At 41.3% G+C, this 26,724-nt stretch overlaps 1 protein-coding gene across 5 annotated transcripts in view; it reads left to right on the forward strand.

Annotated features, from left to right (window-relative positions):
• carmil3 (capping protein regulator and myosin 1 linker 3) overlaps positions 1 to 26,724 on the forward strand; it is a 102,579-nt gene that overhangs the window by 64,721 nt on the left and 11,134 nt on the right. For 4 of the 5 annotated variants that reach the window (XM_086270574.1, XM_086270572.1, XM_086270576.1 and 1 more), the window contains exons 17-30: positions 888 to 957; positions 1,065 to 1,146; positions 3,175 to 3,271; positions 3,368 to 3,422; positions 5,653 to 5,825; positions 6,830 to 6,898; positions 7,286 to 7,379; positions 12,692 to 12,790; positions 12,881 to 13,000; positions 18,942 to 19,055; positions 19,668 to 19,843; positions 19,930 to 20,023; positions 22,173 to 22,298; positions 25,192 to 25,258. In XM_086270574.1, coding sequence (XP_086126700.1) covers positions 888 to 957; positions 1,065 to 1,146; positions 3,175 to 3,271; positions 3,368 to 3,422; positions 5,653 to 5,825; positions 6,830 to 6,898; positions 7,286 to 7,379; positions 12,692 to 12,790; positions 12,881 to 13,000; positions 18,942 to 19,055; positions 19,668 to 19,843; positions 19,930 to 20,023; positions 22,173 to 22,298; positions 25,192 to 25,258 — 1,436 coding nt within the window. The remainder of the gene's footprint in view (positions 1 to 887; positions 958 to 1,064; positions 1,147 to 3,174; positions 3,272 to 3,367; positions 3,423 to 5,652; positions 5,826 to 6,829; positions 6,899 to 7,285; positions 7,380 to 12,691; positions 12,791 to 12,880; positions 13,001 to 18,941; positions 19,056 to 19,667; positions 19,844 to 19,929; positions 20,024 to 22,172; positions 22,299 to 25,191; positions 25,259 to 26,724) is intronic. The other variant, XM_086270575.1, reaches the window with a different exon arrangement.

The raw sequence follows: 26,724 nt of genomic DNA on the forward strand, positions 1-26,724 counted from the left end.
GTTCACTGTTCCGTTAGTTGACTGGCCTTCAATCAGTTGACACAGACTGAAGCCCCCGTGTTGGCCAGCTTCCACTGTGCTGACGTGTCTTTGTGGAGGACTCTATGCCCACCAGCTTCAGGAGATCTGTAGCTAAACCAGCTCACAAAGCAGCCAAGCAACAAAAAAAAAGGAGTTTCCCAACGGGGATAAATGGAGTTTTGCAATATTACAGTTTCTCTGCTAGGCGTATAGCCTGCTGAACACAATCAATAGCAGAGAAAACAAAGCAAAATGCCAGCAATTGGGATGATTGCGCGCTGCGTGAAGGATCCCTGCCAAAATGGATGGAGCAGACTCCCCACTTAGCACTTTTCCTCATTACCTCCTCATGGTGCATAACTCTTAAATGTGTATTCATTGCACAAGAACAACCTCCAGCGGAGCCTTGATGTGCAAATGTATTTTTCCCCCGCATCCAGCTGGGCTTGTGTAAATGTACAGTCGCTACAATCGGCCACTTCTGAATAAAGCTTGAAGGTTTTTGAGGTAATTTCTGTTGCCAACTTAGTGAGCTATGAATCTTATATTTAAGCTACTTTTCTCTAAATCCTTTAAGATGGTTCTTAAACTTTTAGGTGTGCAGAGGAGAATGTGGGGCAGGAGGGGGGGTTGTTAGAGGGAGAAAGGCGATTGGATTTAAGTGGAACTGATTTTTATTTATTTTTCTTTTCCAATGTGGTTTTTGCTCATCCTTGTGCCTCAATTGACCTCTGTTTCTCAACATTTCCTCTTATCTAACTATCATTTTCGTACCCCTTTTTCTATATCTGCTTCACGATTAATCTGTATTTCCTCTCTCTCGCTCGCTCTCTTTCCCATCCCATCCTACCTCTGTTTTCCTTCAGGGCGCTGTTCCTCGGTTTGTCCAATAACCCTCATATCACTGATTTACACCTGGACATCAGCAGCTGTGAGGTACGCTCTGTCGGCCTGTACTCAGGGTGTATTCACTCATCATCTTCATATATCACCTCCTGTGGCTATCCCATCATGCTCTGCTCCTCTCTGTCTGCCTTCCACAGTTGAGGTCAGCAGGTGCCGGGGTGATTCAGGAGCTGTTTCCTCGAGTTTCATGCGTGGGGACTTTAGATATCTCTGATAATGGTAAGAACCCACAAGGGATGCACTTACAGGGGTTGTTGTATGTGTGTTGGGTAGCTGTAAATCGTATAGACTACGCCATTATTGTTTTGACTCCATCAGCTTTTAAATTGAATGGCTTTCTTTTAAACTAAACTAGTGAACCAGTCTCAGTCCCTAGAGCCTGGCTGATTTATCGGTGGGCCAGTACTGTTGGTTGATATTGGTTATTTCCTGATCTATCTGTCTGCATTTTATAACAACCAGTAAATGAAAATGTAAGTAGAGCTGGGAGAAGCACCCTTCAGCTGTGAGTGTTGACATCGGATAGTTTGAGGTGAATCTGCAGCTTCACTGTTGGTAGCACTTGTACTTGAAATGCCACAAACACAACAACCAGAGGCCTGCACTATGAAGAGAGTTCATCATACCCAGGGTGTCTTACTGTTATCTGGACTCACTTACCCTCCCTGTGGCGATCAGTGGTCACACGGAGCTGGTTATCGGCTCGCTAACTAAACCCCTGCATGTTCACAGGCTGGCGTTGGCATCTTCTGACCCATCCTAGTGATGGAAAAGTGTTCTGGCAACAAAGTAGCTGTTTTTACAAAGAAAAATGAAACTATGGGAAAATATGAAAAGGTTAAATGTATAAAAGAGACACGGCAGTGCACACCCACATGAATGCGATTAGAATTTACTAGTCTACTAGCATGACTGATAAAATGAGAATGATATTTTGAAGCATGAATAAAGAAGCTGATTCCAGTCCCCTTATCTGTGTGAGTTTAGTGGCTGAACTAATGTATTTCTTCATAGTTCAACAATGATGTAATCATTCATGGCGACACCAGATTTTTGTCTTTACATTCAAGACCTGATTACCAGCTGAGCATAGTGAATAAAGACCTGCTGCATCATACCACTGATGATGCAAATGTATGTGTGAATTTGAATCACTGTGTTAACATACCAACAAAGGCATGTTTTGATTCTTGCCTAATCTTAGTCCTGTTTGTGGGAGTTATCGAAATCTCTTTTAAAGACCATTATTTATGCAGTCCAATTAAATTGTCTTTAAATAAATACCATAAACTACTTGATGCCTAAAAATCTGCTATTGATTGTGTTGACTGGAACTACTGCAAAGTGTAGTTCTGTTCATGATGCATGTCCATATTTAGTTTGATATATTTTCAAATTTTACAGGACTGTTCTTCACCTTGAAGTTTCAGTAAAAAATCTGACACTTAACCAATGAATCCTGTGATGTTGTAATGGGTAAAAACTAGAACTAAAAATATATATTGGACTGTTTTTACCACCTACCCTGCTGACCGCTGACCAGCTCGTTTCCCAAACAGCCAGTAATCTAGTTATAGTATTATAACAGAGACGCTAATAATACCTGAAACATTAGCTGCAAGCAGCTTCCGTCACCCACCCTCCTTGAATGTGTCACAGCAAGCTTTCGTAAAATGAATGCACTTCACTGTGAGCGCTGGAGTTTATTTAACCCGCAGATATTTTTGATCCCTGAATGAGGCATTTTACTCTGAAATATCTTGCCATGGTAACCGCTTCCATTTAGCAGCATCCTCTATCCTTGAGCTTTTGAAAAGGTGAGTGGGTGTGAGAAGGAGGAGGTTTAATTGGGAGTATTTTGGAATTTCAGTGGGCAGTGAGATTTTGTTCCAAAATGAACTATGAGAGAGAGAGAGGGAAAAATGGAGCTTTGAGGGCCAGAAATGTTAGCACCTGGCTCAGCAAATCATGAGTCACTGGTATAACGGCCCAGTAATACTCAATTTTATGTAATAAAATATGACTTGTTCGGTCCTTTATACCAGTTAATGGATTGCCTATTTATGGTCCAGAATAACTTGAAGTTTCAGGCATGTTTCTACTTTTTTATTGGCACGTACTAGGATGTAATTAAAGGTCTACTTTGAATGAGTTTTCACATAAGCTCCACTGAGCGTACCACTGCTGGCGTTGCGCTCGTACTCCAATGATGTGTGTTGGCTTCTGTTTGTGTGTGTGTGTGTGTAGGTTTGGATGCTGACTTGCTGGCTGTCATCCCAGCGTTCTCCCGGCATCCCTCCCTCAAACACCTGATGCTGGGGAAGAACTTCAACATCAAGGGCAGGTATGGACTGCGCGGGGGGGGAAGCAGCTGTGTGCAGATGGTTTGTGGAGATGATGCAGATGATGAATGCTTTCCCTCTTGTTTCTGCCTCCTCAGGGTGCTGGATGAAATTCTGCAGAAACTAGTTCATTTGGTGCAAGAAGAAGAGTGTGTGAGTTTGATTATGTAACATATTGTGTGTGCACAAATTCTCTGTGGTGTCATGCTCAGATGCACGCCCACGCGGACCTCCGAGATTTGTCACTGTGCGCACAAACCCTCGCTTGTCACAGTTTAATTCTTGTATCCTCATTCGTGCAGTCTTAAGCTCCATCTCCCACCTGCCACACGCGCAAGGTATAAACATGTACACGAGCCACGCTGTCTACGAGCCAGACGAATGATTCATTTGGTCTCAGTTTGTACGCGGGGCTCCCGAGGCTCTCTCTGCTGCGCAAATTCAGCATGACAAGTAGCTTACTCAATTATTTACCACTGTTGATGGTGATAGTTCACAACGATGCTCCAGAAGCGAACATGGACTGATGCTTGTATGAAAGCGCACCAACACTGGCCCAGGCGGTTGTAAATGTGCACATTTAAAGGAATTACACCGGCACTTTATCAGAGGTCAGCCATAGTCAGCTCACACATTAAGTGTTGAAAACACAAGCATCAAAACAATCTGTGAGTGTCCCCTGCAGACTGTTGGCATTAGTGTTAGTACCATGTTAACGCTCTAGTATGAGTCATAAAAGGCTTCTAGCCTCAAACGTGAGAAAAAAGAAAACTCTCAACAGACTAAATGAAATGAAGATGATTCTGAATGCATAAGACTGCTATCAGTAGGGATAAGGAAACAGTTTGTTTCATAGTCTGTACACCAGGAGTGTGGATTTTAAAGGAATCGGTCAACATGTGATTGAAGTGCAGATTTTCAGCTTTAATTCAAGGGGTTTAACAAAAGTGTAGCATAAACTGTTTTGGAACTGCAGCAATTTTTATACACAGTCCTCCATTTTTGCTCAAACCTAACTGGACAATTGCCCAACATCAAGTCAGGAACAGTCCCACAGAGGTAGGAGTGTCACTGTCAAGGTCTGCCATCAAGAATGGAGATGCAGAGGGTTTACAAAAAGTGCAAACCACTGGTTACGCTCAAGAGCACGAAGACCCCACTAGACTCTGCCAGAAACCATCTAAGAGCGCCTGCACACTACTGGAAAAAAGTATTTGCATAGATGAAATTAAGATCAACCTGAACTTAAAAGATTGCAAGAGAAAAATATGAAGAAGGACCAAAAAAAACTTGATTTGTAGCATACGATATTGTCTGTCAAACATGGTGGAGGCAGTGTTATGGTATGGGCATAAAGTGGAACTGGGTCACAGGTGAATTCTCAAATGTACAGGGCTAAACTCTCTGTTCAAAAAACTCAAATGCTGCAAAACTTGGACAGTAATTCGTACTGCAAAAGTACGATACTGGCACAAAAGCACACTACAAAAGCAAACCAAACTCAAAGCAAGGAAATATTCATCTTGATTGTTCGATCTAAAATCCACTGTGCTGGTGTGCAGAGGCAATATTACAAGTTCTACAAAAACGTATAAAACTAACTGGAACCTCATTCTTGTTTGTTTTAAGCTGTAAAAATGTAATCCATTTTCTCCTGTATTGAATTCTTTTTTAACCCCCCCAAAAAACTGCTTGTTCCAGGTTTATGTTTACCATAGAGACATGAGAAAAGCATCGACCTTCACATCTAACTCTTTCCTAGAAAACGAATGAGTATTCTTCAAAATATTGTAGATGGCTCTTACAATCCTAGCCAGGTCCAGGAGAGTTAACCACAGGAGACTGTGCATGGCTGGAAATCTTTGTGTGCATAAGGAATATTCAAAAATGTGTTCACAGAGTCGTTTAAGCAGAGACAGGCAAAAACCTTCAGTAGAGCCCTTTTCAAACCTTTTTTTAACAGAAAATATGTCCAATTTGTACATCAGCAACATCATTTAAAGGAGTGTTAACAATCAAATTAGTTCAGCGTGCATTTCAAAGTCCTAACGAGTAAAACAGCAAAACAACAATTAATAATGAATGAGGGTTTGAAATGAAATCTGATCTGACTTTCAACCATGTTCTTTCATTATTGATTTTTTTCCTAATTAAATTTCAACAGAAATTGTAATAATTAATGAACCTGATAAATACACAGATTTCTTTTAGAGTATGGACGAAATTGGAAGTAATAACTTCTTGCTTTAGGTGGATGTTTCTTTTATCATTTAAACATAGGTGGTGCTTCTCACATATAATTGCCCTCTATAAAAAAAAAATAAATCTGATTTTCAAATATGCTTCCGTATTGGTTACTCCCTGCTCCCCTGGCATCCTCCAGGCCCTGCAGTCCCTCTCGCTGGCTGACTCGAGGCTTCGGCAGCGGGGCACAGTGCTCGTCAACGCCCTGGGCTCCAACGCTTGTTTACGGAAGGTGGACCTGAGCGGCAACCTCCTGGAGGACTCTGGGGCCAAGATGCTCAGCAAAGCTCTGCAGATTAACACAACACTTAGGTGGGTGTGTGCGTTACAGCAGTAATAGACGATTAAGATGAAGAAAAGAGGGGATTTCAGTGCAGATCAGAAACCCTCATACGTCGAGGGGCATGTCTGGAGAAGATGCTATAGACAGCAGATTAAAGAAAGAAAATTAATATGTTAGGTTTAGGAAGGGGATACAGTGAAGTTTCTATGAACAGTGAGTTGAAGGTGGCGCTTCAAAGATGGGAGGGGGTGGAGTGGCATGTAGGAGATAAGAAGGGTGGGGGGTATTAGGACCGGACCTAATACTGAGTAGCCTGAGGGATGTTACAAACTGGAGAGATGAATTAGTGGGAGGGGGCCTTTCAGACATAGCTTTTACAGCACCACCCTTAACAACACAGCGAATAACACTTCATGTTCGGAGGTATGTTGACTTTAGAGTTGTAACAGGAGTCAATAAAATATTGAGAAAGGGCAAAGGAGGCCAGAAACCTCCTTGAATACTGGGGTTGTGGGGTGGGGGTGGAGTAGTACTGTGTGTGTGTTGGGAAAGGTTGGATGTGAAAGTTACGAAGAGATCGGAGAGGGAGACCACCTAAAGAGATAGATCTGGGTTTTTGCTGATTGAATTTCTAGGGCAAACCAAGTCGGGGGGGATGGGGGGGATTGAGGAGGAGGATGGATGAAAGGAAAGATGAGCTGAAAATGAGTGATGTATTAAAAACAGGAGCTCGTCGGTGTCGGGTGTAGGTGGAAATTCTGCTCTGCGAAATAACAGAAGCTCATTAGCGGCACGGCAGTTGTTCATGCATCTCTAATGTTGGGATACCATACACCTAGCTAAAAGAAAGCTCTGACGAATATCTTAATATTTATGTCTGTCCTGCGTGGTCAAAGAAGTACTGTCACTTTGATGTATCTGTGTGAGATTTTAATGTGGATTAGGCACTTTAGAAAGCAACCGATCCTCTTCTCCTTTTCCCTCCTCTCGGTGCTGGTCTTACCCCATTTCCCGCTGCTTTAATCCCTCTCAGGAGTGTGACGTGGGATCGCAACAACACCACGGCGACAGGCTTCCAAGATGTGGCGAGAGCGTTGGAGCAGTAAGACGAACGCAACGCAGCACACCAACATCCTTTTGAAGAGGGCGGACGCACACACACATGAAACGCATCACTCACACACCCATATGAAAGGCAGATAACCATCTCTGCGTGATGTTAGCGATTACAGAATGTTTCATCATTCTCCTGACGTGTGTGCCAGTCAAATAAGTGTGGGCGTGAAGTTTGTACCCGCGCATCTCTGTCTGTGTGTACAAGGGTGTGTGGGTGTATTTGCGTATTAGGGAATTGCAGACAGCTGTTATAAGTGCCCCGGGCATTTCCTGTTTGTTCTTGTTAACATCAGTTTCTCCAGTTTATTATTGCCAGGGTAATGTTGTCTTTCTATCTGCCCCTCTTTGTCTTCCTTCGCTCTGCAACAAACAGCAACTTTACCTTGCAATACATGCCCCTGCCCCTCAGCGATGTCACTCAAGCGCACCGCAGCGCCCCAGAGAAGACCGACCAAGCCCTGACCAAGGTGAGGAGGACTTCTTTTCTTTAGCCTGTGGTTTGCTAAATTTGCTGCACCATGTTGCAAGACACAGATGGTTAATAAGAGCCTGGTAATAAGAGTCACACTTAGGCGTGGGTCTGATGAATGGCTTTCATTTACTCGTGCGTTAGAAGTGATGATTAAATGTGAATGTTCCCAGAGATGATTATGTTGATGTCTGTATGATATGTTGTGACATGAGAATGACTTTTCTAATACTGCCAGAGTCCTTCTGAGAGTTAGGTTTGCAATCTGTGATAGAGATTCCAGATGTCTGTAACTGCTAACGTAGTTCTGTCTGTGTCATATTCATATTGCATCCATGTATTACAGGTTCAGTTTAAAGGATTTAAAGACTTAATTCAATTCACTTTTATTTATATAGTTCCCCAAAAAGGTGATATTACAGTGCTTTATATTGTGAGGTAATATAGCGTGAGATCACAAAAGATCTGGCAATTCCTTACAGCATGCACTTGGCGACTTGAGGGAGAAAGAACTCCCTTTTGATAAGAACAGACTTCCAATAGGCCAGACTCAGGGAGAGGCAGGCATCTGCTGCCACTTGTTTTCCTTTGGGGGGGACAAAATGCAACCTAATTGATAGTGGAGACAGTTTTTAACATAATAAGTAAGTAAGGTTTATTTATTAAGCGCTTTTCACAGATAATCGGTCACACAGCGCTGTACAAAAATGGCAATAGTGGCACAGAAACACACAGGGAAAGAAAAAAAAGGGAGTGACCAATGCTTGGTTTGTCATGGGAAGTCCTCCAGCAGTCTGCCTGGTAGCGGCATAATTAAGAAAAAAAAGGTTCATGGTCACCTGATTTAACTTTGGCTATAAGCTATGTCAAAAAAGCTCAAAAGTAGGGAAGGTGTATCTTTCCCGAATGCAAACTGGGAGTTCTAGCTCCAAAGGAGAGGAGCTTGATAGCTGAAAGCTCTGTCTACCGCTTCTACTTTTAGAAACCCTGGGACCTAAAAGTAAGCCTGCAGTCTGTGAGTGGGGTGTTCTGTTTGGGTAATAGGGTGCTATGAGGGTTTGCTCTCATGCTCTCAAATTAAAATCAGACTTGTCTTGGAATGCAACACCTTGTCTGTTTAGATGAAAATTAGTATTATCATGATAAAAACATATACAGTCTGTGGTTTAACTAAAATATAAAGAAACCAGTAGTCACATCCATTCATTTGGAGGCAACGCCAAGTGCCTGCTTGAGGAAGTGCATTCTTTGGAACTTGTGTTTGCTTCATTTTTCAGCCCTGGAGGTTCCTCCAGGAGGTCTTTAGGCAGAAACAACGCAAGAAAAAGCCCAGGCGGGCATCTTTGCTGCAGGGTGTAATGGTCACATTAAAAAATTCCAACAACATTATTCAGTTAATTGTTAATTTATGCAATTTATTATACTGCTCTACGCTGGCAACATTCAGAAGTGTTCTTTGAGTTTGAACTTGCTCTGTCACTCATGCCATATGCCGAAATGTCAAGATTTTTTAAAACTCTTCTGATGATTTATTTTCTTCCTCTCTCTGATTCTGAGTATCTGCTCTGCAGCATTTCTCTAAGTCTCTTGGCACTTCCTGTTACTTTGAAAAAGAGAAAAAAAAAAGCCAAAAAGTGACAGATCTCTTTTCGCAGACGTACAGTTTCTGGGCAGTGAGTTGCATGGTTGTCTTTGCAATTATGATGTGGTTGCTTCAAGTAAAGGCCACTTGAATTGTAGTTGAGGTTTTTCTTGCCAGGGAACAAAGACATATTTAAAGTCCACCTGTGTTCCATGTTACGAAGAAAATCAACACCCATTCAGAGTTTTCACTTTTTGATCAGCCGAGCACCAGTTGTCAGTTTGCATTGACTGCTGTCTGTCAATCCGGCACGTCGAGGCATACGTGTCAAGATTCTTATTTTGATTGTAGACTCAGTTTCTTGTATTTGTAATCGGAGAACTTTTTCAAGTTGCCAATCAAAGAATGAAACTAACTGACAGCAACACAAAAAAAAATGACAGGCAGTGTACATACAGCAAATGTGGCCTTTCTTAGCAGCTGTGTCTTTTTGTGTGGATGCTCATCCTAATAAAATCCATTAAACAAATCCTCATAAAGTGTGGCTGCTAATGGTGCTAAGCAGGAGAGTTGGCCGTAATTAAACATTAATCATTGTAGCTGCTGAAATGGTTACTTAGTATCACTGCTAAATAAAATGCTACTCATCAGCTAGCTTGTAAGCTGCAGGTAGCAAAACAAATCCGTGTACATTGCATGTCAAACACTATTTCCGTGACAGCTCAGTTTTCAGTCAATAGCAAATCCGTCTTCCCCAGAGGCTTGTGACTGAAGGTACATTTCTGATACGGCTCGACAAAGCTAACACATAGGGTTGCCAACTCCCTGAAAAATAAATAAGGGACACCTCGTGGCCAGGGCCGGGCAACCCAGTTGTCTTCACCCTTCCCACTGTTGTGAATTTTCTAGCTCTTTTTTTGTGTGTGAAATTATTTTTTTTAACCATTTGACTTGAAGTTGATTTAAGTAGATGCATATTCTATTCTTTGTGATATGAACACATGTGAAACAAATGATCATTTAGCCATTTATTTTTAGCTCAAAATGACAACATTAACACAGTAAAACAGGTCTCTTTCTTAAACAGAAGCCTGTCATGCTTAACTTTTGAGAATATAAGTAAATCTTTCTTTAAAAGCACTCTGTCCCGCTTAACTTAAAATAATAGAAAATAATAGAAAGAAAAATATTCTTGTAACTGTGCACATTTAGTGCATTTAGTACAATTGGCTTCAGTTGAGGTATTATTTCAGCTTTTCTAATGCTAATCAGCTGCTCCTGTTTGTAAACCCGCTTGTTGCCATGATTACGCACCTTAATTCATCATCATTATTCATCTATGTATTACTTTTATGTATTAGTCATCTATTTGTTGTAATCATCTATCCTTGCAGTTGTTTATTACACAAAATAAGTTATATTATCACACTTCTGGCCACATAGCGCTGATATTCACTGCACATATTAACTTTTTCCAGCCAGGTGTTTTCCTTTTCCCATTCTTCCCTTTCTCTGAGCGAACAAACATTGCTGCTCTAATGCTGGGCTTATGCTGGGCTTACACTGTGCGATTTTTTCAGTCGCGTTATTCAGCTCCTGCTCAAACTGCACGATTGACTCGCAGGGGTTAGAAGTTCGTAGGTCACGATGCAGGGTCTCACACTATAGCTTGCCTCCACCAGTGTGTGAATGTGAGAGTGAATGAATAGTGGCATTGGAAAGCGCTTTGGGTGCCTTGAAAAGCGCTATATAAATCCAATCCATTATTATTATTATTATTATTATTATACGGCCCGATGCTCTGATGCGACCTGATTGCTCACACTGTGCGTCCATAAAAATGAAGGTTATAACAGAAATTCTGTCGCTCGCTCTCTCTGTCTTTCACTCACACAGACACACCACCACCATCAACTTTGCTAAATTGCTAATGAAAAACATTGATCAGGCAGCTGTGATTGAGCAGCAATGTAAATCCAACTATTTTCATGGTTGTTGTGGTCGTGATAATTTTGTGAGGCCACATCGAAAAGGCTCGGATGAGCTTTCCAAAGTTCTACAAGTTGTGCCTCCATCGCTTGTGTCCAGATCACACGCTGCACTGCCGTGCTGCGCCGTCTTTTTCGCTGACATTTGTGTTTGCGCAGTGTGACAAACTGCGGTGACACCCTCACGACAGGTTTGAAATCCTCGCGACCAAGCGATTGATGATCGGGAGCTCGTCGTGAGGTGTTAATCGCGTCTCGTTACCCCACGTATACTACACGATGCACGACGCACGATGAAGGCCAAAATCGGGCCGATCGCCAAAACGGTTGCACGACTCAAAAATCGGCTCAAAATGGGCCAAAAATCGCACAGTGTAAGCCTCACGACGAGCTCCCGATCATCAATCGCTTGGTCGCGAGGATTTCAAACCTCACCGCAGTTTGTCACACTGCGCAAACACAAATGTCAGCGAAAAAGATGGAGCAGCACGGCAGTGCAGCGTGTGATCTGGACACAAGCGATGGAGGCACAACTTGTAGAACTTTGGAAAGCTCATCCGAGCCTTTTCGATGTGGCCTCACAAAATTATCACGACCACAACAACCGTGAAAATAGTTGGATTTACACTGCTGCTCAATCACAGCTGCCTGATCAATGTTTTTCATTAGCAGTTTAGCAAAGTTGATGGTGGTGGTGTGTCTGTGTGAGTGAAAGACAGAGAGAGCGAGCGACAGATTTTCTGTTATAACTTTAATTTTATGGACGCACAGGGTGAGCTCTCAGGTCGCATCAGAGCATCGGGCCGTATAGTGTGAGACCTGCATCGTGACCTACCAACTTCTAACCCCTGCGAGTCAATCGTGCAGTTTGAGCAGGAGCTGAATAACGCGACTGAAAAAATCGCACAGTGTCTGCCCAGCTTTAGGTGTACTGTCGTCTGAGACTTGCACCGCAGTGTCGGGGTTTGTTTCCCTGTTGGCCATGCTTGTTGTTGTGGTCATCTGTTGTCTTCCGGTATTTTCTCCGCAAGCGACCTTTCCTCGACCAATGAGATGAACGGTAATCTGAATTGTCATACTCGAATTGTCATAAGTGTGCTGTCAGCTCATTGGTCACAAAGCAGGAGAGGGGCTGGGAATTATGTTTTCAAACAAAGCGTTAATTCCATTAAAAGTTATAGACTACTTTTGATTCTCACTGTATTACGGGACAAAGTGCGTCCCTTATTAGCTCAATACGGGACGTGTACTTTTGTTTCTAAATACAGGACGATTCCGTATTTTAAGGGACGGTTGGCAACCCTACTAACACATTACTATGTGTATATATCTGTAGGATTTCTGACTGTTAAGTTGCCTGCAGACTTTCTGGTTCTAATCAAACACGGTTCCCTAAGGAGAGCTTTTAATTTAATTTGAGGCTTTATTAGCTTGGACAATGCGTGTGAGCCTTCAGAGTCCCTGTGCAATTCTTTATTCAATCTTTCTTTACATATGCTAAGATGATGATGCAGTCAACGCATCCACCTGCTGAGTCAAGAAAACAGATTAAAGGCGTCCCGTATTTTTTTTTTTCTAGGGATCAAACCTCTCTCTCTAGTCTCCTTATTACCATGCAAATGGGTTCGTCTCCTGTCTCCCGCACACCGCACTTTGTAAACACCTGTCATCACCACTCCTCTTCCTCCCTGTTTGTTTTCTGTGTGTGTGTGTGCGTGTGCGTGTGTGTGTGTGTGACAGATCCAGCGTGCCCTGCTAAGGAACAACCAGACTCAGCGTTTCTCTCAGAAACAGGCTCTCAGGCTGCACCAAGGCCTCGTCACCAGCACTGCTGAACAGGTGTGTGGCTGTGCTCATGCTGAGGAATAAGTCACTTCTGTTTTGGGTCTAATTGTATGCCTCCACTTTTGCACATGTGTATGTGTGCAGGTGATGGAGCGTCTGTGTGTACGGGTGCAGCAGCAGGTTTGTGTCCTGAAAGGCTGCGAGGAAGGAGAGGAGGTCCAGACGGCTAGACAGATCCTCAAAGAAGCAAGGAACTCGAGAGCTGTGAGTGGGTTATAAGTGTGTGTGCGTGTGTGTGTGGCTACGTATTTTAATCTTTGACTCTTCCACATGTACTTTAGAGTCTTGAACCAGCATTCATTTCTTTATAGTTGGTGAAGCCACTTAACACTCACCTGTAAATCACTCAAGCATAAAAAAGACATCTATCTCAAGGGATGAGCCATCGTTCTGTCTATACTTAACACACAACTTAGCAAAAAACATGTTTTAAACTATATCTTCAGACATTTTGTTGCTAAAAGCCTTTCACAAGAACACACCATTTATTCCCATTTCTTTAGTAAAGTCTGTGAAAAATGCCAAATATGACACATTTAATATTTTTTGCACCAACAAGGTGATTCCCTAAAGAAGTACCGTATTCGTCCAAAACGTAGCATATCCCAGCATGGTGTGCATGTTCTTAGAAAAAGTAAAAGACGTAAAGAATGATCTACAACAGATGAATGCCATCTGAAAGTCACGTCTTAAAGTAACAGGGATAAAATCCAGCAAAGATCTGACAAAACGTAAGCGATGCATCTGGTCCTTCAGCTGATCCTTCTGCTGTAGTCGAAATCTCAGGAAGGATAACTGGGAGAAAAAGGCTGACTTAAGGCAAATTATACAAGAACTGGACTGATAATTTCTGTCAACAGTTCTTATGGAGAGATGAATCCAAAGAATGTCAGAAGAGAGCTCCAACAGTGAGTGTCTACAGCCATTTGTAAAACAGGGTGGAGGCTCAGTCATGGTTTAGGGCTGCATTTCAGCCAGTGGTGTTGCAGATCTTGTCAAAATTGATGGAATTATAAATGTAGAAATGTATTGTCAGGTTATGGTCCACCACACAATACCATCTGCCAATCCAGTAAAAGCATACCTAGATGGAAAAACACTGGATTGTTCCCCAGAGCCCAGACCTCAACTCTACTGAAGTGTGGTATTGTATTGACAGAGAACAGAACAGAAGGCAGCTAACATCCAAAGAAGAGCTTTGAATGTCCTTCAATAAGCCTGGAGAACTATTTCTGAGGACTAGAAATTACAAAAACAGCTGCCTTGGAGAGTTCAGGGTTTGTTGAAGATTAAAGGTCGCCACTTCATTATCGACTTTAAAGCTCGTTAGAATTGTACAAAGTCTGTTTTTACCTTATATGATGTATTTCCATAAGTAACAAAATGTTAAAAATGAGAGTTGATTAAAAACTTTCACATAGTGCTGCAGCATTGTATGATTCAGAGTTCTGGGTATTGGTGGACCTCCCAGGTCATCCACACTTTTGCTCAGCCGTCTCCCACTGCAACAGCTTACTTTTAACTGGCTGCCCCTCTCAAACACAAGATTTGAACACCAGGTGAAAAATGGAGGCAGGACAAGCGGTAGCTGGAAATTTCATGGTGAGCTGTGACCATATTAGGGATATTACCCCCTTACATCATAAAAATCCCACAATGGTAAGAACTGTTCAAAGCCAAGCATCTAGTAAATAAATGTGTGCCAGTTCAGTTTATTGCAGTGGGAAATATTGTACTTTGTCCTTCACTACATTTACCTAACTGCTGTAGTGACCAATTAGTTTGCAGTTTAGGATTATCCACTTCTAAGAAGGCATTCCCTTTTCCCTGGAGAAACTTTACAGAGCCTAACTGCATCACAGTGCACTGATGCAAAGACATATTTAGCAGCCTCCTTATAGTCATTCGTGCATTAAAATACAAGAGCTGAAGCTCATGGTCGGAACAGGAAAACACCAATAAAAGTAAAACGAAAGGGCTGCAAAAACCAGTAAAACTGGAATTATGCAAATGTTTATTACACAGTATTACCCGGAGCACGACGTCAGACCCAACTGTAAGATGTTCTGTGACCATATAAACGTGCATTAATGCAGCTGTAAATGCAGCTATTTAAAACCTTTTTTTAGGGTTCACTCAGTATTTTATAACCCAAGCCTGCACAGCAAAATACAGCCTGGCCAAACAAACACATAGAGAATAAAGATTATGAGGGTTGTTTTTTTTGACCCAGACCGACACTAGGCTGGTGCAGCCATTTTGAATCGATAACGGCTTCTGTAGTGTGGGAGATTATAATCCAGCATCCATAAATCCGTACAATGCTTTAGCCACATGAGCTCTCAACAGCCACAACTGCAAGCACTGCAGTGTAACTTGACCAAACTGAATGCTAGAATCCAAATGAGAAGTCTGTTTGTGCTGAACGCCAATCAAGTATTAATAACCTGATTTTCAATACACATATCCTGCTGCAGCAGCAAATAAACATAGCATGTTCTGCATTGAGCTTAATGTATGTGCCCTGCAAACAGAGCAAGAACAAGATGAAAAACACAGCTTTGCAGCACAGTTTGTTTCGTGCTGCTCACTTCTTCAAATACACAAATATCCTTCACCGATCACCAGTTGTAGACCTGCACTCTTCAACACCTACACCAACACATACACTGGAGACACGCGGGGGGAGCAGTGCTTTCTATTTTCTTCTAAAGAAAAGGCGTGAACAGGATTGTAAGTGATAAATGGATTGTTGCATTCCAAATACAATTTAACAGGAAGGAAGAAGATGTAAATAAGCACGTTCTCCCTGCTTTTTACTCTAAAGCAGTACGCAAACATTTAATAAATGGTTCTGGACACTGTCGAGCATAATGTACATTCTTCATGCTTATTTATACACAACACTTGTCAACAGTTTTACAATTTATATGGAGCTGTATTTCATAGTGTTTGTTAGGGATGCACTTAAAATTCTACACCCAGAGCTGCTCAGAGGTTGCATGAATGCAGGCATAAGAAGAAAGAGATGGCACTCAAAGAAAGGTATATTGAGATCCTTCTCTAAAACCTTATTATGTCTTAACCTTCCTGCTATGTTGGTTTCCAGGAACACCAATTATGCTCCTGGGTTAATTTGGCCCGGGGCAAATTTACTCATCCAAAAGTGTCAGAAACACTGGCATTGATTATTTTACAATTTTCTTTTATAATTTAGATTTTTTTTTTGTTTTCTGTAGTGATGCAGATGACATGTGACATCTCTTCTGTTCTGGGTCAATCTGACCTGCAGCATAACAGGAGGGTTAAAGCAAGCAGACCCGTTTTATTTTTCTGTCAGATGTGACTGACAAGTTTATAAGTGCAGCTTTTATGTCCTAGTGACGTGAACTAAAAAGTCATTTATGCTTCAGACTAATCAAACGGCTGATAAAGATGGTTGTCGAGTCACAAATCGTGCATCTAGAAAGATGATGCATCATTCATGTTGTTGTTTTTTTAAACCAATATTTTTAATTATTTTGTTTTGGTTATTGTTTATTTCCTGATTTTGTTACAGAGAGGCAAAGAGACACAGTGAGTTCTTTTGGGGTTTTTTTGTCTGTCCTGTCCGGCAGTGTAGGAATCAGAGTTTTTGTCTGAAGGCTAAACAACATGCCCAACATATTGATTTTCCAAAGTGGACCTTTATGGCTTTTGTTATACTGGTTTACTTCATAGTTATACTTTAGGATTTTTTTGATCTTAAGTCATTACAATCAGAACGGTGTAGACCAGGGGATAGAAAAAAGAAAGAAAGAGAAGTTGTGGAGAAAGTTAGCAGAAGGTGAGGGAGAGAAAAGAAGAAGAAGAGGGACAGAGAGAGATGGAGAGAGAGAAGAAACCCTGAGAATCTGCTTGATCATCTGCTGAAAAAAAAACAGGAAAACGAAAACAACAGCGTGCATTTGTGAGTACCTGTTTGGACACTTGTGTGTGAGAAGACGCTTGCGTTCATAAGGTTTATCCATTTAAGTATCTAAGAATTATTATTATATTATAATAATTATTATGGTAAATGAACTGATTCTTATATAGAGCTTTTCTACTCTATCTGAGCACTCAAAGCAGTCATTATAGGATCTGCCTTACAATATAAAGCACCTTCAGGCGACTGATGTTGTGATTTGGCGCTGTATAAATAAAATTGAATTGAACAGAATTAATAGTGGGTGTGGAAGCCACAGCCCTGCGCCCAAAGACATGAAGCAGGCGTGGAGGAGACCTGGGCCCCAGACATCTAGAGGCTCCCCCCCAGAGCACGAGAGCCCCAGGAGGACCACCGCAGGGACAATGACGGCACCCATCTAGAAAAGAGGTGAGGAGGGCCTCAGATGGCGGTCACTCAGCAGCCATAGTGTAGAAACCACAGGGGGCTGCAGCGACAAGGCTCCACCAGCAGCCAGCTGTGCCAGAGCAGACCAAGCCCAAGGGCCCAAAAACCAGAGAGTCCCCCGCCCCCAGCAGTGGCCTGAGAAGCCAGGCCCCCCGGCAGCTGCCCTGAGTGAGCCAGTACACACCCGAGCACCCAGCCCCAGTCACAGAGAACCACCAACACATCGGCGGGTGGGGACACCAGCCACCAGCAGGGAATGTGATGGGGGAAAATAGGCCGCCACAACTGGGTTGGCCTGAGATGCTCTGGGAGAGGTGGAGTCTGAGACCTGACCTGACACACAGACATAAGACAAACAGACACACACAGACACAAGCATCCATTCCCACCCTCATGCACACATATACAAATACTCCGCACTCGCCCAACATGGAGACACAGAAATGAATGCTGTACACACTCTCACACTCCCCATACACCCTCTATACTCCCAGGTCCAGGCACCAACACACCCAGACCCAGGAGGTGGTTCCCTTTACTCTGCGGTGGAGACAAGCAGACCGCATTGACCTGCAGCAGCAGGGAAGCCCACCAGTCCAGAGCCTGACCAGGCGGCCAGCTCCTCCTCCTGGCCCATTGACAGCAAACAGAGAATGGGGATGTGAGAAGACCCCATACCTCACTCCGCTTGCAGTGTTGATGCGTGCTGATCTAAAGTGCACTTAAATAGGGGAGGGGCATGGCACCAACAACCCTCTGAAAGATAACAGCTGGTGACAGCTCGACCCCTCCCAAGACCCTCAATGTCTACATGCAATTTAAAATTGAGAGGTGGGCACCAGCACCACAGATGAGGCTGAATAAACAGACTGTTCTCTGGATGCTGTAGTGAGGAGTTGAAGTGAAGGGTTGCCTGATAATGCTTCACTCACAGAAAAAAGGAAAACAGTGGATGGAGACTGCGGCACAAACAAAATTATTGCCACTGTGTGCAGTGAACGTACCATCTCACTGCCTTTGAAATAGTCAGTTGCCATCTTCAAAACAACTTCATTGCGTTGAGACTGGAACAGCAATAAGATAAAGTCAGTCTGCTATCAATTTGTGATCAAAGGGTTAAGTTGGGAATTAAATCTGTTGCCATTTGTGGCAAATCTGTTACCGTCCACAGAAACTGACATTAAACGATGGTAACTCACAGAACGAGGTGCACGCTCAGTCTCTGAGCAACAAGTCGGTCACCACAACTACGTGCATTCAGTAGCAAGAAAATTCTGTTCAGTCACTGGGCAACCAGAGATTTTTTTACCCTTGTTGCAAGAGGATGCTTTTTTCATCTGACGTGACTGACCCATCTCAAAACTAAGGCAAATAAAACAGTTTGTGAAAAGCTCACGGCAAGACAGTTCACAAATATATCACCAACTGAAGTAAAGATTGCAGATTTTTCTTTGTTGTAATCATCAGTAGAAAAATTGAGGCCACTGTTTCTTCCGTTATTTGAGCTGCAGAATTGACTTTTATATCAAAATAATGTGCAAGTAAACCAAAACTCATTCTGGATTAAGCCAACTCCCAATACAAATGCTTTGTTTTGCATCATGTTCATTAACATTAAAAAGCCAATGTGACAAAGCAAATCTTTTCATTCCATGTGTTATTTTTCTTTAGTATTTGCTTTTCCTTTAACCAGTTTTTAATGTAGGTGGATGTTTTTTCATTGTATTATTGCTACTTTCACTGAACGTGTGTGTGTTGTGTGTTCATCAGCTTTATCCATCTCTGTGTGAGCTGGCCCACGTGTTGTCAGTGGATGGACCTGTTAAACAGCGCCTGGACACTCTGGCAGGAGAGCTGGCCAAGGCTGCAGACAAAGAACTGCAGGTAGGCTGGGGGTGGGTTTGAACCGTGGCCTTGGTTGTAATCGCTGAAACATTCCTTCGCTGATGCATTGGTATTTTAAACAGTAGTGGAGCGCTGTACTAGTTGCATTTAAATTGCCCATTAATGCCGTGTGAATGTGTGTGCAGTGCAGGTATGCTGACTTCAAAAGAAATTCTCAGGGAGGGAACACTCGGACATTTTTTTTGTTCCATTTTGGTCTCATTGGGATTCAGTAGCACAGCATAGGTAAATGATAAAAAGCAGCACGCACCCCGAGGAGGAATATGGCATGCTTTGTATTGAATTTCAACTTACTTGAGCATAATTTACATCCCTGTTTATGCTGCCTAATTTTGTTATTATGCTAGACGCTGCATTTGTAATTTGCATTTGTTAAGATCAATTTAAAAAAACAACAAAAGAGCCAAAAATGCAGGTTTAGATAGTTGAGGTGTGTTTTTGCCCAAATGTCTGATAAACATAACATCTTGAAGAGACAAATGGATTATATGAATTATTAATACAAGTTTTGGGCATATAAATATGTTTTTATAGCTAATCCATCAGCTGTAGGCGACATATGATACATGTCTTGGGACACTTCTACTCTAGGTGGTTGTGGACTCCATGGTGTCCCTTTGCCGTGAGTTGTGCCCCATGTCCTGCTCAGCAGCTGAGAGACTGAGTCCACCTTTGTCGTCCATCTCTGAACAAGTTTCTATCCCTCGCTCCGCCATCCACAACGCCCTGATGGAGAGGGCGGCAGAGGACATCAACAGAGCTCTGGAGTAAGAAAGAGAGTGGTTTAAAAAGTCCTAGAGAGGCAAAGAACTTCGAGATACTGATTGAACTGTTATTACTTTCTCTATCCCAGAGAAGTGAAGCTGTCTGTGGTCTCCTATCTGACCAACTCCATAGTTGATCAGATTCTACAAGAGCTCTACACCACCCATAAAACCCTGGTACTGGTAATATCACTTTACTGCATGCTTTCTTGTAGATTCTAGAAAAAAATGTTATTTGAATGTAAAGCTGGAATCTGTTTTGTTCTAAGATATAGTTAAATTTATAATATGACTATATGAAAAAAAAACAACCAAAATGATCCGCGTTTGTCTGAACTGTGCAAATAACAGGAAAAGCTCACCTCAGTTTCTTTTTTTTTTTTTTACCACACATGCATAAAACATTACAGATTTCACTTTAGGTTTGTGTTATTTGAAGTTATATTCATAAAGAAAATTGTTTGCTGTGTTGGGAATGCAGTCTATTAAATATGTCACTGAAGGAAGGAGATGGTTATCTTGTAGAATTAGCATAAAAATTGAAAACAGGGCGAAACTGCCAACTTGGCTCTATTCAAGTAAAATAACCGTCAGGACACGTCATGTGCTGGACTATTAAGCCTTTTTGTCTCCATCAAGCCTTAAGCAATAACATCCACTTATATTATATCCCCAAATATCCATTTGTTTTTTCTCTTTAATCAAAAAATTAAAGATAAAATGAATCTAATTTGTTACCCCAAAATGATTTTTTATGACTTGTGTACACTCTACACTTTATTAGCTACACCTGTTTAACTTCACCTTAATGCAAATGTCTAATCAACCAGTCAGCAGCAGTTCAGTGCGTTTATGTACTTAGATATGGTCGTGATAACCCACTAAAGTTCAAACCAAGCTTCAGAATCAGAGAGGGACTTTGAACTTGTCCCATTTGTTGGTGTTTTAGAAACTGTGGATCTACTGGGATTTTCCCCCTCATCACCATCTCTAGGGTTTATGGAGAATAGTCCAAAAAAGAGAAAATACCCAGTGAGCAGCAGCTCTCTAGGCAAAAATGCCTGTTTGATAAGAGTTCAGAGGAAAATGGCCAGAGTGCTTTGAGCTGATGTGATGGCAACCGTACCTCGAATAACCCCTTGTTATAACCAAGTTATGCATAAGAGCACTTTTGTAGTATCATCCAGTAGATTATGAGTAATTGAGCAGAGGGTCTACAATACTTGTGTCACCACTTTGCAATATGTTTATCAATGCAAAGCAATTATAAAGCTCCTGTGCACCTCCAGTGAACAACAGTGAAATGTTCTCTATCGTGTGTTCCCATAGCAGCCCATTTAAAATAAATTTATAATAACAAATAAATACATCCTGGAAAAGTACCCATTATGTGCATATATACATAATGATGTCTAACCGAATTAAGAAAGTCCTCCTACGCTGTGGACATTCATTCATTATATTCCATATGATGCTTTCAAACATTAATATTGTTATGGATGTTGTCTTTCAGTGCTGCTATAACTCTGGTATATTTATTGCACATCGCACACATGGTTGATAAAATAATAATCCTACCTCCAGCCGTACCAGTGTACAAACACAGGATAGGAAATTTCTCAAGATCATATTGAAATATCAGCGAAGTTAAAATTGAAACTGAAAACATTTAGTTCAGACATGTTAATAAAAACTCTGAACTGTACAAGCATAGTTTGGATAAATTCTTCTTCGTTATTCCAGGTGAACAGTAGCATACTAATGCGTGCAGTTATCTGAAGAAGACACCCTGGTTCGCATGTCATTAACATATACAATGAAGATATATAGGTATAGAGCTTTGTTCTTTAAAGAGAATATTGAGCTCAGAGGCCAGATAACAACTTTATTTAAGCTGGTTAAGGACATGATGAGACCCTCCGGGCTCTCCTCTCCATAAAATTAAATTGTTTAAAATTAAACCAGCGGAAAAGCAGGGGAAAAAATCGACTCTTAGTAATAACACGGCCTCCCCTGCTCTGCTTGGCATTCAGTTCACCACGTCTGCTGTTACATCTCATTCTCCTTTCTCTCTTTTGGTGCAATGCCGGTTTGTCCTCTATCTTGCCTTACTCTGCTTTGATAATCAAGATATTGTATTTAATTCATATTCTTCATGGGCTTTACGAACGGTGGTAAAGTACTTTGTTTGTGAGCTTCTCAGGTACAAGGGCAGACATGCCTCTCCTCCCAGATAGCATTTAAGGATATATTTCCAGATGTCATCACTGCGCGAGTGTGAGCGTTTGTGTCTATGCAATGATACGTGCCTTTGATGTGTGTGTTGCATCAGCTGCGGCAGGTGTCCCAGGCAAAGCGTTGGGACGATGTCGGGACGGGCAGACGCACTGTCAGACAGTCCAGAATAGTCGAGTCTCTGGAATTCCCCGATGAGGACTTTGGTGTCAACCTGGGAATAGTAAGTGTGAGAGACACACGCTGACCTCATGTGCACACTTAACAAGAATGAGCTTCTTCATTTAAAAAGAAGCATGTCTAATTTCAAGGCATGGATATAATACTTAACTGACTGCACCTAAAATAAGTGTTAAGAGCAAAACCAGTTTTCAGAGACAAAAGACAGAGGAAGAAAAGTTACATTTGATTTGATGGTTTAGAAGAGCCAAAGCAAACAATGGAAAGATGTCCACCTTTGACCTGTATTTTAAAAGATTAATAAAGCATTCATTCTTCCAGATGTGCTACTGTTTTCCACAACCCCAAAAATTGGGTTCATACCACATAAAAATCAACCAAATCTGGTGAAAGGTTCTCATCCATCTCTGACTCCCTCAAATTGGGGGAGTCTGCATAAATGTAAGGTGTGATTTTTTTTTTTTAATTCACCCTCATAATTTCATGACTCCCGGAAAAAAAGTGGGAGAAATATTTATTAGATCCTCTGCTGAATTTGTACATTTGCTCAATGGTAGTTTGTAGTTTCATTAAAACACAAAAAAGTTCTAAATAAATTTTTAATGTCATTGAGAAAAATAATGATTTGAACGCAAAACATGGCTTAGTACTTGGGTAGAAACCCTTGTTGTCAAACATAGCGTTAAGGTGCTTCTTGTAGTTGGTCACCAGGCTTGCACATATCTCAGAGGGATTTTATCCCACTACTCTTAACAGAAACTCTAAATCCTGTAGGTTTCTTGGCTGCTGCCTGGCAACTCGACACTTCAGCTCCCTCAACAGTTTTTCTAAAGGGATGCGATCTGAGAATGGCCAGGCCACTCCATGACCTTAATGAGCTTCTTCTTTAACCACTCTTTTGTTGGCTTGGTGGTATGCTTTGGTTCATTGTCATGCTGGAAGATGCGTCACTAACCCATCTTCGGTGTTCTGTCTGAGGAAGGGAGGTTCTTGTCCAATACTTTACAGCACATGGTCCTGTCCATTTGTTCGTCACTGCTGTGAAAAGTCCTATACCATTAGCGAATAAACAGCCCCAAACCATGTTTCCGCCACCGTGCTTGACTGTGGTGACGGTGTTCTTTAGATCATACCCTGCATTTCTCTGACTATGCGGGTTGAGTTGATTTCAAAGAGTTTGGTTTCATCTGACTGCAGCACTTTCCCCCAAGTCTTCTCTGCCAGTGAACATCTAAATGTTGGAGACATAAGATGGGCCTGTGCATGCGCCTACTTGAGCAGGGGGGCCTTGTGGGCACTGCAAGATTTCAACTCATTACAGCGTAGTGTGTTACCACTGGTGTTCCTGGTGACTGTGGTCCCAACTGCCTTCATATCATTAAAAAGCTCCTCCTGTGTAGTTTTGGGCCGATACATTCGACAAGATCTTACGTTGAGCTCCAGAATGAGGTTCATTTTATATTTCTTACATTTCCAAATATTCACACCAACAGTCGTCACCTTCTAATCAAACTTCTTGTTGATGGTCTTGTTGCTCACTGCAGACTTGTGCAGGTCTACAAGCTTGTCCTTAATGTCCATTGACAGCTCTTTGGTCTTGGTGATGGAAGGGTTGGAATGGAAGAAACTGTTCCTGTGGACAGGTGTGCTTTACACATAACAAGTCGAGATCAGGAGTGGCTGTAATTGATTTAATCAATTGTAATCTGTGTTTTGCATGGGCACGCAGCCAGTCTATGGGAGCCAGAATTCTGGGTGGGATCTTGGGAATAAAAGTTCACTCAGTGACATGCAAATCATTACTTTTATGCAGTGTAAATTGTTTTTGTCTGGATTTTTGGTATTCTGTTTCTCTCCATGAAACTACCATAAAAATTTGAGACTTTTAATTTCTTTGTGTTCAGCAGGGGATCGAATAATTATTTCACCCACTGTATCCACATTAAATTTTCAAATGGATGCTCTCCTTGCAGTTTGTTGCTTTTTTGCCTGTTCGGTTTGTCACTGTCTAATTTGAAACTAAACTTCTCACTAAAATTGCTGTGAAACCTGTGTTCAGTACAGTGTCCTCATCACCTGGCTTTTTAAGTGAGCATCCTTTGTTCCAGAATCCCTCTGTGATCCAGGCCCTTCTGCGTGCTCAGATTGCAGGGATATTGAAGAACTTCTACTGAATCTAAAGTTGTTTGAGATATATATATATATTATATATATATATATATATATATATATATATATATATATATATATATATATATATATATATATATATATATATATATATAGCACTAAAGGTGGTTCAAACATTAAAAAGTGCTATTTTAAAAATATATTATAACATTTTGGGCACAGAATGAGAAATTTAAAAAATCCCAACTAAGAAGAAGGAAGCCTTTCATATGGGATAACATGATTTGACCAGATACACACGGCACATGGAGATATTAGCCTTAAAAATGTAAGTTTTCTCTAGTAAATATTGGAAAGCAGGTAAAACATCAGTGTCCCAATGCTTGATTCACTTCTGTTTACTGGTGCAGTTTTGCTGTTGAAACTCTGATCCGTTCCACCATACTGACGCTCAGAGCTGGTTACAAACAAATCGTGTTGAACAAGAATTACATTTTTTCAACTTCAGATCTTTTCTCCCCTTCAACACGAGTATTTTTATTGTGACTCTTCTCAAAATCAAGACAAATCCCACACTTCCTGTACCCTCCAACATGCTGTTGTTCTGAGCTTCACACTTAGATTTTGTAAACAGTTTCTGTATCTTTTCATTGCCTTTGCTTTACTCCAGTTGGATTTTCTGTGAAATACTGTACGTGTATGTCATTGATCTACTTTATTTCATTCATTTAACTTTTTTGTGCGTTGTAATTGTGTTATAAATGTAGTGAAGGCATTTGTGTATGTACAATGATCTCTTACAAAAGGACACCATGGCCATTAAGAAGCGGAGCTCCAGAACTAGAAGAATTCGACCCGTCTCCACCAGACTGAGTGAGTGTTCAGTCTGTAGTCGCAAATTATTGCTGTCACGTGCTAAAGTATCGTGAAATACAATACTGTGCAAAAGTCTGAAGTCACCACTCATTCCTTTATATTTTGTTTCAGAATTTGTTGTAAAAGCTTTTGTGTACTAGTTCTCCTTCTGCTTTCAGAAGGCCTTTCAGAGTTTTTCTTTGGACATGTTTTATTCACCCATTTTCAGTCCAGTCCTTGTATCTAAGCATTTTCAGAGAATTGATTTAATTTCATTTATTTATTTATTGTGAAGCCACTTATCACTGACCTATCAATCATGCAAGCAAAAGAAGACACCTCATTCGAGGGATGAACCAGTGTTGTGTCTACACATGACAGACGACTTAGCAAAGAACCCAGTTTTAATTGCGTCTATGGCACTGTGTTACAGTCCCCCAAAGAACTGCCTAATTGTTTCCCCTTTTTTTGTTAGATCTACAAAAAAATATTGATTGACATGCAAAAAATAATATGTTTGCACCAACAAGTTGATTCTCAAAGAGCTATTAGACCACAAGTTGTCAAATCTCAGCGTGGTGTACTGTGTGTCCTGAGGAACCTTGACAAGGAAAAGACAAAAACACAAAAGTGATAGGCCTAAAAAACAATTTACAGCAGATGAAAGGTATCTAATAATCATGTCTTTAAGAAATAGAGACGTTGGGAGACCTGATACAGGACTTGACATGCATCCATCCTCCAATGCAGTAAAAGAATACCTGGATAGAAAAACACACAATGGAACATTATTAGTCATGGATTGGCCTCCAGAGCTCAGACCTAAGCATTATTAACTCATTCACTGCCATTGACGTCTATAGACGTCAATTACGTTTTTCAATGGGAGGGGCCAGAATACAACCTCGGGCAGCTTGTCAGTGAATTTTATTTTTTCATATATTTGTAAATAAATTGTTTTGATAAAACATAACCTTTCTCAGTGTTATTTCTGTTTTATAGAAGTGAAAAACTATTTTATATGTTAGAGGTGTCACAGGCACTTTTCTGCTTGAAATGTATTTTTCACAAAAAGCTCGTTTTCTCCCTTTTTTTGGTCAAAACAGGCATTTTTGGTGGAACCCACCTCTCTTCTACAGCTGATTACTAAAGAATGGAAAATGGTAGAAACAAGCTTTTTTTTTTGGATGAAAGAAGAGAGTCTGTTCTTCATTTTGGTAGGTTCAGCGTTTATATGATCATAACACACAGTTTTCTGTGGCTCTTCAAAAATGAGTAAAAATGCTCAAAAACCCTGGCAGTGGGGAGTTACCTGATTTGAAAATGGCTGGCAGTGAATGAGTTAAAGCAGTGTGGGATCATCTTGATAGAGAACAGAACGAAAGACTTTGACTGTCCTTGAAGAAGCCTGGAGAACTGTTCCTGAAGACCATGTAAAGAGGTTTAGAGACAGAGTTCAGGCTGTGTTGAAGAATAAAGGTGGA

The sequence above is a fragment of the Aulonocara sp. 'chitande type north' Nkhata Bay genome, linkage group LG18 (assembly GCF_057382095.1).
Source record: "Aulonocara sp. 'chitande type north' Nkhata Bay isolate Kocher_YH1m ecotype deep benthic linkage group LG18, A_spYH_male_GT1.1, whole genome shotgun sequence".
Classification (NCBI taxonomy): Eukaryota; Metazoa; Chordata; class Actinopteri; order Cichliformes; family Cichlidae; genus Aulonocara; species Aulonocara sp. 'chitande type north' Nkhata Bay.